A 14,415-nucleotide genomic window follows, 5' to 3' on the forward strand; every position below is an offset into this window, starting at 1 on the left:
CAACAGAAGCCCACGGAAACACTCCAACGGCTCGCCACAGATTTTAAAAGGCTGGCCTACCTCACCTTTTCGGAGTGCCCGACAAAACCAAGGCAAATTCTATCCCTGCAATACTTTATCGACAGCATCCGTGATCCTGAAATACAGAATGCTCTATGAATGGCGGATGTTAAAGATTTGAAAAGTGTTACAGTGTACGCTATGAAATTCGAGGCAGCCCAGCAAGCAATTCATTGAGACTGCCACCCAGTCACAGCTTTTACTAGTCAAGTCCAAAAGCCAAAGGAATGGCTGCCTGTTTAGATGATTTAACCCTACAACTGAATGACTTGAGACGGAATATCAGTGACAAGAAACTGACCTTAAATATGTTGGAACCTGTGGAGCTGAAGGACACATACGACAGAACTGCAGAACACCCATGGGTACGGATGTTAAGACCGCTTCTAGCAAGTAGCACGGAAATTAATTAGTGGCCATATCATGGGACAGAGATTGCCAGCTAATGAGAAGCCCCAGTTTAAAGTGCTTCAAATTTCTGCAGTAAGTGGCGGCAGTAATGGACTTTTCATAATAGTACATATTAATGGAGTTCCCTGCAATATAACAATAGATACAGGAGCCAAAGTTACTATCATCTGAAAAGATTTAGCTTAACAACTTGGAAGCAAACTTATCTGGACGCCACCATCCATTACTCTCCAGACTGTGACCGGGAGAAGATCAATATTGATGGAAAGTTGAATATTAACATCACATTTGGAGGTGATGCTTACCATCACACAGCATATGTGGCAGATATTACAGATACTTGCATACTCAGATTGGACTTTGTAAGGAAATGCAATTTTTCCTTAGGCTTTAAAAATAACGAATTGCATTCTACATCTGAGGACATAGCCCTATTCAGAATTAATGATGGAGTGAAATCTATCCACAAGATCATAGCTCAGGATGATATCACAATACCCGCATAATGTCAGATGTCAGATGCTAAATTTGAGCTTCGGGACTGGTAGTACAATACACCTGAAAAAAATGATGATCCTGGATTATTCTCAGAAACTGTTCCTTCTTTGAAGGCAAGCAAAAATACAACAAATTGTATTTCTGTATACAAGTATGGGACGTAAAGGAAGACACTCTCAGTTGTAACATAAAAAAATTCTCTGTTTAAGAAGTACCATCAGCAACAAAAAGGAAAATTTTATCCTTAGCACAAGCAATTTTCGACCCGATTGGATTCTCTTGTCCTTTGAAACTGCTGCCGAAATTGTCATTACAAGAATGTTGCAGATTAAAAAACTCTTATGGGATCAAGAAGTGCCAGAGAAGGTTTTGAAGAAGTTTAATTTATAGCATAGTCAAATTCTTGAATTGAAAGATATTAAAATTCCTCTTTGGATTGCGAAACGCTCTCATATTTATGAACCTGATAAATGGAGACTGCACATATTCTGTGATGCCAGCAAAATGGCCTATAAAACATGCATATTTATTAGAATAGAAAATAATGAAGGCATTCATTCGCAGTTAGTGCACGCTAAGTCCAGAATAGCTCCAATGAGAGTGTCAACAATACCTCGCTTAGAATTATTAGCTTGCCTAACTGGTGCTCAACTAGCAGCAGTGGTAAGAAGAGACTTACAACTAACGGATATTAATACTTTTTGCTGAACAGATTCCAGCAATGCTCTCTGTTTGATTAAATGAAAAGCAGTTTGGGCTACATTCGTGGTCAATAGAGTAAACTAAACTAGAAAACTAAGTAACATAAATGAATGGTATAACATTCCAGGTTCACAGAACCCAGCAGATATAGCTTCAAGAGGATGTACAGTACGACAATTACTTAAGGCTCGGTGGTGGAACAGGCCAGAATGGCTAAAGGAAAACTTAAGGATTGACACTTCTTATGAACTAGTGCAACCTGACGAATCTGTAATAAATTCGGAGATAAAAAAAATGTGCCATAACAGCTACCAACGTTATAAATACAAGGGATTTATTCTACAACAGATATTCTTCATATAAAAAGATAGTAAGGATGATAGCTTGGATAAAACGATTCGGCAAAAACTTCCAGAAATTTACCTAAAGATCGTATCTTCGGTAACATTACTTTTGCAGAATATGCAGAAGCAGAAAATATTCTTTTTAAATTAATCCAAGAAGAAAGTTTTGAATCTCATAAAGACAAAACAATCGTATCATTGCAACCTTTTTTGGATGAGAAAGGACTGATACAAACTACGACAAAGATCTCTCAGAGAAATGACAGTAGAAATTTTCGATTTCCAATAATTCTTCCTCCCAACCACGTTATTACCAACATGTTAATCAAGGAAACACACGAGGAAAATTCCCATGCAGGTATTCAAGCCTTAATGGCAATTCTGAGAGAACAATTTTGGATTCTCAAATGCTGGCGTACAGTTCGTCAGGTAATAAAAACTGCAGTCGCTGTAGATGATTTAAGGTAACCAGTTTTGACGTAAACCCCATACCATTACCAGAGGAGAGAGTAACAGACTCTTAGTTTTCCAGATTACGGGTGTCAATTTGGCTGGGCCTTTATACCTTCAAGGCCAGAAGATGGCATGGATAGTGATATTTACACGCGCCGTTTATCGGGCAATACACATTGAAATTGTTACTACTCTATCCACAGAAGCATTTATGCAAAGCCTGAGAAAATTCATAGCTTGGAGAGGAAGACCGAGTATTATACGAGGGCCATCCAGGAAGTAGATTACGTTTCCGTCTGTGTCCGCTAGGGGCGGGGCTAGCGCGGCCATCTTGGGGTCAGAGCGTTGCGCAGCTCAGTCTGCATCTAGCCGTGCTAGTGAGAGGTTTGTGCTGTGCTCCGTTCAGATACTGTGACGGTTTGAAATGTCTGCGTTAATTGAAAATCCCGCGAGCTGCGAGGTGCGCTCAGTAATAAGGTTTCTGACTGCAAAAAACTGTAAACCGATAGAAATCTATCGGCAGCTTCGTGAAGTGTATGGGGACAACATTATCACTGAATAGGTGGAGTGCATCAGTGGGTCATAAGATTTCAAAATGGCCGAACCAATGTTCACGACGAAGATCGAAGTGGGAGACCCAGCATAGTGACCGCCGAACTTCTCGAAAAAGTCGATGCTAAAGTCCGTGAAAATCGAAATTTCACAATAACGGAACTTTCTTTGAGTTTTCCACAAATTTCGCGAAGTTTGTTGCACGAAATCATCAGCGAAAAGCTTGGTTACCACAAGTTTTGTGCAAGATGGAAGGCAAGAAGAGGTAACGAAGTGGTTGAAGGCGCAGGCGGCCGAATTTTTCGACGAAGGAATTTCCAAGCTCGTACATCGCTACAATAAATGCCTTAATTTGTATGGTGACTATGTAGAAAAGTAGTATTTGAGTGTGGCTTTCATCTGTATATAATAAAATTTGTTTCCTATACTTTGTTTATTTTTTTATTCCAAAACGTAATCTACTTTCTGGATAGCCCTCGTATATTCAGACAATGGTACTAACTTTATGGGAACTAATAACCTTTTCCAGAACATTAATTGGAAGGAAGTGGAGGGAAAAGCCACGATTAAAAAAATTAAATGGAAATTTAATCCTCCTACATCAGCATGGTGGGGAGGATGGTGTTGAATATCTTAAAATTAAGTGTTTTAATACTTTTTTAAACTTTAACTTAACTGACTATGGTGCCGGACCAAAACTAAAAAAAATAATATAATCATCATATTCATCATTCATATATCATATTGAACAATCAATCGTATAGTGGTATTGGTTTAGTACAATAGGTCGCATTGTGAAGACCACTAGGAAAAAATCAATAACCCCAATTCAATAAAATTCCATGTTTCTTAAAAGCCCCCCGGCTCAAACAAATGGAGAGACATGACAGATCACAGTAAATTACACACAAGATAAATACGCAAATGCAATTAAATTTTAAACACACATTTATTAATTTCTAGAATATTATTATATTACTAAATAATGGATAACTAATCAGTAATCCTACCACATATTTTACTATGAAAAGTAACACATAATGTCACATGCATTTACAGCTTACAAAAATTAATATTACCTCAAGATGAAAAATAACACATATCTCATTCCAAAATTAACATACTCATATTAATTTGTAAGTTTACTATTTTTGACATTCAATAGCTCACTAAGCTGGTAAAACAAATCTTTAAACCTTCATTTACAGACTTTAAAGTAATTGGTCATTATTCAAAATATTCTAATCATTTAGTAGTTTACATATATAAAATAATTTTCGTTTAAGTAATTTGAAAAGATAGAGAGGTAGACAAATTTAAAAAATCACTCACAGATTTTCCAAAACATATAATCTTGAGGGAAGTGTCCAATTTTTCTCACGGAGGAAGTCTATTTCCTTAAGCCAACACCTTGATCACAGTTAATAAACTAACACTCGCACATTGAAGTCCATTCTGCACAAGAATATCTGGAAACAGGGTGAAGTCCTTTTTATAAAACTAACCGCTAGATCAGGGAAAAGTTCGTTCTTCAGGATCATATTTCTGTGTGGATCGTCTAGGCGTCAATGGAACCGGATAATAATAACTACACATCATTCCGGAACTTCCAAGTGTCAGGTATATTCACTTCGGGAATGTCAAATTTTCGGGTACAGAAGATATTAACCTGAGATTCGGGTAAAGAGAGAAAACCTGGGCTAGATTTTCTTGGTAGATTTTTCTCTATACATCTCACACTAAAGTAGTAATCAACTCACAGTAAAAATGCTCCTTGCAGCTCGCACAAAACTTTTAAACATCTTGCAGAAAAGAATGCATCCTCTAGAGCAAAGAAAAATGCAGCCCAAACCCTCTTGCTCAGGAAGCCCGCAGCAGGGCAAAACGCCCCTCGATCTTTCTTTCTCTTTCACATCGCGGCTGCCCAAAATTCACTCAAATCAGACTCCGCTACAACCATAACCGCAGCCCGCTGATTCACGTGGCTCACCCCGCAAGGACGAAGCACCGCCATACTTTCTGCTTCTCCTTTTCCTTTTAGCTCAAAAATCAGAATCAGAATGAATTCTAGCCTGGTGCAGGCACCCAGGAAAACTCGGTTTCTCCGCCTCTGTAAGTTCATAGGCCTACAAAAAATCATCAAATTAAATCTTACTAATCCCGGAATTTTACTTTATCTAGCCTGAGAAAATGGCACACCCATGACGAATCAAATACCAGAAATCCGACAATGTAGTCCAAAACCATCTGTACACACAACGTGAGAAACAAAGTGAATCTCCCAACTAAAAAGCGGAACTAAGCTCTACCAGAATCCAATTACCTAAACTCTGCACACCCCCCCTTGTCTTGAAGTAAGCAAACTTGAAACTATAACAAAGCGAAAGGAAGGCGATTTCTTTTCAAACCCATTAGTAAAAAGCGACAACACAACACCCTACTGCCTCCACTGTTAGTAAAAAGGCTATAAACCAATAAACCAGATGGCTCTTGCAACCATTTCCTGTCGTTGTTACACTACACTTTCAAGAATTACCAGTTAAATAAGGCTCTAACAACTTAAGAATACTTTTTTCCAGATTAAAATATACATGAATACAAATAAAAATATTAGAATAATAATAACTTAAAACACATATTAATAATTAAAATTCGCGACATAACAATGGTGGGAAAGACTGATTAGAATTGTAAAGGACATGTTGAAGAGTATTTTAGGCAGGGCAAGCCTAGATTACGAAGAATTACTCACTGTGTTATATGAAGTTGAAAATGTCAATTCCCGTCCTTTGACATACATATCAGAAGACATTCAAGATTTAATGCCTTTAAATCCAAATATGTTTTCAAGGGACAATGTAGAAGGTTCTATGATTGAATTTGATCACATTAATGGAACAGAGCTGAATAAGCGTTGGCAGTATCGTCAAAAACTCAAAGAAGATTTAAGAAAAAGATTCAGAGCTGAATACTTAGGACAACTAAGAAAGCCAGAAAAATCAAGGAACAAGTGAAAATAGGAGAAATAGTTTTGGTTGGGAATGAAAAGAGTAAATGGATTGATTGGCAGCTAGGAAGAATAATTAAGCTGTATCCAGGGAAAGATGGACATGTTCGTGTTGTTCAAGTAAAAACAAGGAATGGTGACATAGTAAGACCCGTGCAGAATATTTATCCTTTAGAAATGGGTGAACAAGCAAACAAAATGACAGTTTTGCACTCTATTCCAGATGGAAGAGTCAAAGCAGACCTGAAATCTCCACTACGTATTTCCAGGAGTGGGTGAATAATACATAAGCCAAAGAGACTTGTTCTGTGATGTTGAGTACAATTACATCGTACTCAAGGTGGGGAGTTTGTTACGAAACCATGAGCTGATAGACAGATGGCGCTGACTAACAGCGCACGAGCAATGCAGATGCTTTTGAAATAGATAAACAATTGAGAACTGTTTAACGGAAAAAATGGTCCCATGTAAAAACAAAATGCAGAATTGTAACAAAATTAATAGTGATGTATATATTTTGTAAATAGACTGTAGTAAAGTTTGTTCTAATAGCTTCACATTATTGGATTTGTGAAGAGCTACCTGGCAGTCAGATTGAACGTAAGTACAAAGTATGAACGTAAGTACAAAGTACGATTTATTAATTTGATATTTTGTATTTTTACGTAACATAACAGACCTTGTCCAGAAAGCTGCCGATATTGTTCCAGGGTCAAAGCGAAATACCAGTTGCTGACTCTGGTCAGTTGATCAAGATCTGTGGAGTGACAAAGAAATCAGGAACGACCAGCTGGGAGATGTCGACATAAAACCCATAATTGATTTAATGAAGTCCTCAAGCAGAAAACTACCTGGCAGGACATTTCGATCTATAGTCCAATGACAAAACAATTCTGGGCTCATTGGGATTCACTTCACATTTGAAATGGCATCTTATACCAGAAATTCAAATCAGATGATGGGAAGAATTTCAGATGGCAACTGATTACTTCGAAGATCTCGGGTTCCTGATGTCCTTAAAGAACTACATAGCAGCCCTACAGGAGGTCACTTTGGAATAAACAAGATCTTGCAGAGAGTTTGGGAGTGCTTTTACTGGAATAATGTAAAGGATGATGTACAAAAGTGGCGCCGTTCTTGCGATACCTATGCTGGTACGAAAAGACCGAAGAAACGCAGCTGAGGCAAGCTGCAACGTTACAACATAAGTGTGCCTTATGAACGTATCGCTTTTGACATCTTGGGACATCTGCCACAAACTGCTGATGGCAAGAAATATATCTTCGTTGTCATTGATTACTTCACCAAGTGGTCTGAAGTGTAGCTTATTCCTGATCAAAAGGCTGTCATAGTAGCAGAGGTGATGATACAGCACTAGATTTCCAGGTTCGGACTGCCTCTTTAGTTACATTCCGATCAGGGAAGTAATTTTACCTCAGCTGCAAAGAATTCTGCAAGCTGCTCAGCATTGACTAAACCCAAATGATGCCCTTACATCCTCAGTTGGACAGCATGGTAGAGAGGTTTAATCAAATCATCCTTAATAACCTCTCATTGGTGATTTGCAGAAACCAACAGGACTGGGACAAGAAGTTACCACTCTTTTGACTGGCTTACCACAGTGCTGCCCCGAGACTACCGGCTATTCCCCATCTCAGATGCTCTTCAGTTGCAACCTTCATCTGCCTTGTGACCTCTTGTTTGGTCGCCCTCCGGATGGTGCCTTCATTGCCTAAGGAATACATCCAAGATCTCCGAGGCTCGGTTTGAAGTGATGCACCATTTTGCAAACAGCGAGTCAACTTGGTGATGGAGAAGATGAAGACCCAATATGACACAAGAGCTACTGGACATCAATTCCATGAAGGAGACAAGATATAGTTGTGGAATCCAACTTGATGGAAAGGATTCTATCTGAAATTACAGTCATTTTGGGATGGTTCGTACACAGTACTAAACAGACTGAATAATCAAAATCACAATAACAACCTTGTATTTAGTGTACATATGTTAAAACAATCAATTTCGAGGGCAGCTAAAGGTCCCTCCTCATCAGGAGAATGAAGTTACTAGAAAGCTCAAAAGGTCTTTGAAAATCAGATGTTGCTAACTTGAGTTGCTAAGGAACTACTCTTACATGCGCCCTCAGGTCGCCAAATTTCTCGCCAAACATTTTTTACGAGAAACTCCTCGCTACCATATTACTATCTCAATTTTTTGTCTACATTTCGAACTTTAAGCCTAAAATGTCTCCAAAAACCATGTTTTAAACACACAATTTAAAAATCTGAAACAAAAACAAAAATTTAGATAGCAAAAATGTAAAGTTTCTAACCAATAATATTTGACAAGAATCCTTTACACAGCGATACGTTTTAACTTTGAACTAATCTACGAACTATGCACACCTCGCTTTGATAAATTAACATAACAGTAAATTTCAAAGAATACCATGTACACAGCATTCTGTTTCAACTTTAAAAACATCTATGAATTGCACAATCTAGGCACTACATACTAATCAACAAAATAAACTAAAATAAATTTCAAACAATTCAAAAAAAAAAAAAAAACCGTAACGACAGAAATTCATGCTAAAAAAACAATGAACATAACATTCTACAAAATAAGAACAAGAATAAAATCCACTTACCATGAATGAATGCTTTTTCGAACAGCAGAAATACCAATTTCATATTGCCTTTAACATGTCACCACATAATCACTATCCTATTTATATGACAGCCAGGCACACTATCCAGAAAATTCATACCATGGTTCACAAATAAATGTTCAAAACCTTCTTTTCTTAAATCCTTGTAAGATTTCCATCCATCCAAAAAAATAGTTGTACCAGTCAATCCACTCTTTAATACACTGCATCAGCGTACCCACTCTTTAATACGCTGCATCAGCGTTTCCCTATTTCTATCATGCACAACCACTAAAAATAATCTCCCAGACCCTCTTTCCACACCTCCAAATATCCACCGCCCCTCAACAGGATGGCCACAATGATATTTTCTTTTGGTAAACTTTGATTCATCAACTTCCATCACTTTATCTTTCCTCCCTATCTTCTCAGACACACAGCATTATACAGAGCAGACTCATTAACAACTCCAACATCGTACCTTTTAATACTAAATTTCCTTTGCACACAATTTAAAATACGCAACAGAAATCTTGCCATCACGTCTCTCATTACAACATAGGCCATTTCAAAACACGCATGATACAAACTAATGAGCAATTAAAGTATTCCAGCAAAATACCTTCAACGTCAACAGGGTTGCCATATTAACATGCAATCGCACTAAAAACCAGAGCAGAACACATATCGCCACATTTGGCGATATTAGGGTGCATATAAGAGTAGAGCCATTGTTAACTTGGGTTAGCAAAATTGTGTTCATACTCGAGGCATGAGTTTCACGAGTTACAACATGAGTGTTCGCAACTCAAGACACCATTCATCATCCAAGATGTTTTTTGATTCAGATAATTTGTTCATGATTTCCAGGCAGCATCTGCGCGAAGAACTGTGATGGAGCAAAGTCAGACATAAGTGGCCAGATAACCAAGGATTACCATTCTTAAAAAATGTTACCTTATATTAATTAGAAGAAGAGGAAAAAATGCATGTTGTACGGATACACTTCAGATGATCAATGTTAATTAAAGTTTCTTAATGTTTAGAAAAATTTTAACCCAAAACTTTGTGTGTACTGAAGTTTTTGATTGATTTCATTAGTTGGTTTATTTTGCTAACTATACTGCTTACTGCTGCAAAAAGTTTGAGTTATAAAATAATTTATCTATTTTCATTCTAATATTGATAATTATTTAACCTCATTCAATCTTATCATTAAATTTCAAAATGTATATACGTTCTCAAAGTTGGATTTATTCTCTATTTTTTAAATCTCCCATTCTCATTCCCATGCAATTCATACCACAGAGAATTTTACACGTTCGTTTATTCCGTACAACTCTGATATACGCCCTAATTTCACCAAATGTGGCGATATGTTTTCTGCGCTGGATTTTGCCACGATTGCACGTTGTATGGCAACCCTGTTGATGTTGAAAAATCTTTCGCTAGAGTTTGTTGGTTCCCGTCATGCTTTGTGTCTGAGAAGCTAGGGGGGGAAAGATTTAATGGTGAAAGTTGTTGAATTGAAGTTCGGCATAAGGAAATATCGACGTGGCCATCCTGTTGAGGGGCAATGGGTATTTGGAGGTGTGGAAAGAAGGTATGGGAGATTATTTTTAGTGGCTGTGCATGATAGAAGCAGGAATTTGTGATTATTTGTTATTTTATTTATTTGTGAACCATAGTATGAATTTTCTGGATAGTGTGTCTGGCTGTCATATAAATACGATAGTGATTACGTGGCGGCATGTTAAAGGCGGTATGAAATTGGTATTTCTGCTGTTCAAAAAAGCATTAATGGTAAGTGTATTTTATTTTATTTTTGTTCTTATTTTGTAGAATGTTATGCTCATTGTTTTTTCGGTATGAATTTCTGTCATTATTGTTGTTTTTTTGAATTGTTTGAAATTTATTTTAGTTATTTTGTTGATTAGTGCATACCGTCTTAATTGTGCAATTCGTACATGTTTTTTAAAGTTGAAACAGAACACTGTGTACATGATATTCTTTGAAATTTATTGTTGTTATGTTAATTAATTAAAGTGAGGTGTGCGTAGTTCGTAGATTCGTTTGTTGCCTAAATTGTGCAATTCGTAGATGTTTTTTAAGTTGAAACAGGATGCTGTGTACATGGTATTCTTTGAAATTTATTGTCGTTATGTTAATTTATTAAAGTGAGGTGTGCGTAGTTCGTAGATTCGATTGTTGCCTAAATTGTGCAATTCGTAGATATTTTTTAAGTTGAAACAGGATGCTGTGTACATGGTATTCTTTGAAATTTATTGTTGTTATGTTAATTTATTAAAGTGAGTTGTGCGTAGTTCGTTAATTCGTTCGTTGCCTAGATTGTGCCATTCGTAGATGTTTTTTCAAGTTAAAACATATCGCTGTGTACATGGACTCTTGTCAAATAATTTTGGTTAGAAACTTCACGGTTTTGCTATCTAAATTTTTTGTTTTTGGTTCAGATTTTTAGCTTAAATTGTGTGTTCAAAACGTGGTTTGCATTCGCAAACACAGTGTTTTTGGAGACATTTTAGGCTTAAAGTTTGAAATGTAGACAAAAAATTTAGATAGCAATATGGCAGCGTGGTGTTTCTCGCCAAATAAAAATCAGGGGCATACTAGTGCTCAAATAATATACAAAAAACGCATGGTTCTTCCAATGCTAAATTTAAAATCCAAAAGCGGCAGAATTTATAATTTTGTAATATGTTTTCTAGCTATTTTTAATTAAACAGATGGATCACGAACAAGGCTTTTAAAACTAAATGTAGAATCTTAAATTATGAATTTAAAGCATCTTTCCACAAAATATGGAATGCATTTTATTTGTTCAAACAAATATTTATTGCATACTAGTTGAAATTTTACAGATTATATGGTACAACTAATACAAGCCCTAATTTCACCAAATGTGGCGATATGTGTTCTGCGCTGGTTTTTGGTGCGATTGCGTGTTCTATGGCAACCCTGTTGACGTTGAAAAATCTTTCGCTGCAGCTCGTTGGTTCGCCTCTGTGTCTGAGAAGATGGGAGGGAAAGATAAAATGGTAGTTGTTGAATTGAAGTTCGGCAAAAGGAAATATGATTGTGGCTATCCTGTTGAGGGGTAGTGGGTATTTGGAACTGTGGAAAGAGGGTCTGGGAGATTATTTTTAATGGCAGTGCATAATAGAAGTAAGGATTTGTGATTTTATTTATTTGTGAACCATAGTATAAATTTTCTGGATAGTGTGTCTGGCTGTCATGTAAATACGATAGTGATTACGTGGCGGCATGTTAAAGGCGGTATGAAATTTATATTTCTGCTATTCGAAAACGCATTAATTCATGGTAAGTGCATTTTATTTTAGCCTTGTTCTTATTTTGTAGAATGTTATGTTCATTGGTTCTTTAGTATGAATTTCTGTCGTTATTGTTGTTTTTTTAAATTGTTTGAAATTTATTTTAGTTTATTTTGTTGTTTAGTGTCTAGACTGTACAATTTGTAGATGTTTTTTAAAGTTGAAACAGAACGCTGTGTACATGGTATTATTTGAAATTTATTGTTGTTATGTTATTTTATTAAAGCGAGGAGTGCGTAGATCGTAGATTCCTTCCTTGCCTAAATTGTGCAATTCGTAGAATTTTTTTTTTAAGTTTAAACAGGATGCTGTGTACATGGTATTCTTTGAAATTTATTGTTGTTATGTTATTTTATTAAAGCGAGGAGTGCGTAGATCGTAGATTCCTTCCTTGCCTAAATTGTGCAATTCGTAGAATTTTTTTTTTAAGTTTAAACAGGATGCTGTGTACATGGTATTCTTTGAAATTTATTGTTGTTATGTTATTTTATTAAAGCGAGGAGTGCGTAGATCATAGATTCCTTCCTTGCCTAAATTGTGCAATTCGTAGAATTTTTTTAAAGTTTAAACAGGATGCTGTGTACATGGTATTCTTTGAAATTTATTGTTGTTATGTTAATTTATTAAAGCGAGGTCTGCATAGTTTGTAGATTCATTCGTTGCCTACATTGTGCAATTCGTAGATGTTTTTTTAAGTTAAAATATGTCGCTGTGTACATGGATTCTTGTCAAATATTTTTGGTTAGAAACATTACGTTTTTGCTAGCTAAATTTTTTGTTTCTGTTTTGGATTTTTAGCTAAATTGTGTGTTCAAAACGTAGTTTTTGCATGTGCGAAAACCGCGTTTTTGGAGACATTTTAGGCTAAAAGTTCAAAATGTAGACAAAAAATTTAGATAGTAATATGGCAGCGTAAAGTTTCTCTCCAAAAATATTTGGCGACTTGAGGGCGCATATCAGAGTAGTTCCGATTATATTAGTATATAGAATTTTAAAGTAAAGTAAAACAGATTAGATTCCTAGAAGTCAGTGGAAAATAGATAAATGATGTATATTAAACTTGAATTTCAAAACCTGTATTTTTCAAAGCTTTGTATGAATCTTTATAAATCAAAAACTAAGAATGCATGTTTTTTATAATCTCGCAAAATGAAAGCACACGAGAAATGAATACAAATTTTTCGAAACGCATTTAAGAATTTTTAATTATAAGTCCTTATGCGGAAAATTTCAGGTATTTTCCATAGTTAAAACACACACTATAATATAATAAATTTAAAATATCATATATTGCAAAATAGAATCTAAAGAAATTTTAATAATCCTAAATTTTTCACAACTATATAAATTTTACAGAATACTCATAAAAATTTAAGAGTTTCAACTTTTACTAAAAAACACTAAAGCTCAATTTTCTGCAGTTCTGCCAGGTAAATAAGATTTTATTCTAATACAATATGAATTCCTTGTTATTACTTACTTGCTTTTTTTCCACATAGGTATAGGGTACATAACCGATTTTACTTGTCATATCTACACACAACGCCCAATTAGAATTATTTGAGCAACCTTGCACTGGAATAAAACGATCACCCTCTTTAAAAGTAAGAACAGATTCATGTTTAAGAGTGGAGTCGTATCGAGCTACATAAACGTAAGAGCCTGGCATGTTAGAAAATTGTAAACACCGCTGACATCGATACCTTGCATTGCGGCAGATAAATGTTGCCACTCATTTAAGCACAGAATTTGACACTGTCCCTTTAAACGTTTCACAGATGATCAATATGTAACATATACAAAACTTTGAAAAATATAAAAGCAATTTTGAATTTACTTCTAAATAAAGATTAGTTTACTATCTAGTGTAATTTTCCAGGTGTTATTTTTAACTTTGTTCTCATGGGTAATTTTCAACCTGTCAATAAGTTCAAGAAGTAAGACAAGCTCTAAACTCTTGAAATATGTCTGGGTTGTTCTGCTGTATTTATAGGATCGGTGTTTTTCAGCGTCATTTTCTAGTAAATTATGAATTTTAAAACATAGTTTTCATTAAATAAGTATTTATACAGAGATATTCTAAAAGTCCTAATTTATGTGATATTTCGCATCCTGTAATTTCGTCCCTCTCAGCGTAGGATGTGGTACCAGTATTTGTTTACAAAAGTGATGTTTTGATAATTATCCGGTAAGCTCAAACATCTGCGGGAATTATACCCGATTAAATTATTCGTTTTGTCTACATTTGGCCATGACGATTTTTTTTTGTATTATTTTCATTTTCTTTCAATACTGTTTCTTTAAAATTCAGGACGGCAAATCTTGGAAAGCATACGCAACTGAATACAAAATTTGCTCTGTCATAGCGTAATGCACATTATATTA

The 14,415-nt window shown here is 35.6% G+C and overlaps 2 protein-coding genes across 2 annotated transcripts in view; one reads left to right on the forward strand and one right to left on the reverse strand.

Moving 5' to 3' along the window:
• The window catches only part of LOC118183663 (NCK-interacting protein with SH3 domain), an 82,506-nt gene extending 68,778 nt beyond the window's left edge, over positions 1–13,728 (reverse strand). Inside the window, exon 1 of the mRNA XM_035353261.2 lies at positions 13,511–13,728. Coding sequence (XP_035209152.1) covers positions 13,511–13,699 — 189 coding nt within the window. The 5' untranslated portion in view covers positions 13,700–13,728. The remainder of the gene's footprint in view (positions 1–13,510) is intronic.
• A 267-nt stretch (positions 13,729–13,995) lies between these two features.
• bchs (WD repeat and FYVE domain containing 3 bchs) overlaps positions 13,996–14,415 on the forward strand; it is a 196,540-nt gene continuing 196,120 nt past the window's right edge. Inside the window, exon 1 of the mRNA XM_085827196.1 lies at positions 13,996–14,218. The gene's annotated coding sequence lies outside the window, so the exon portion shown is untranslated. The remainder of the gene's footprint in view (positions 14,219–14,415) is intronic.

This window comes from Stegodyphus dumicola, chromosome 11, assembly GCF_044657685.1.
Source record: "Stegodyphus dumicola isolate Sdum_Otavi_A_Nest chromosome 11, ASM4465768v1".
Taxonomy (NCBI): Eukaryota; Metazoa; Arthropoda; class Arachnida; order Araneae; family Eresidae; genus Stegodyphus; species Stegodyphus dumicola.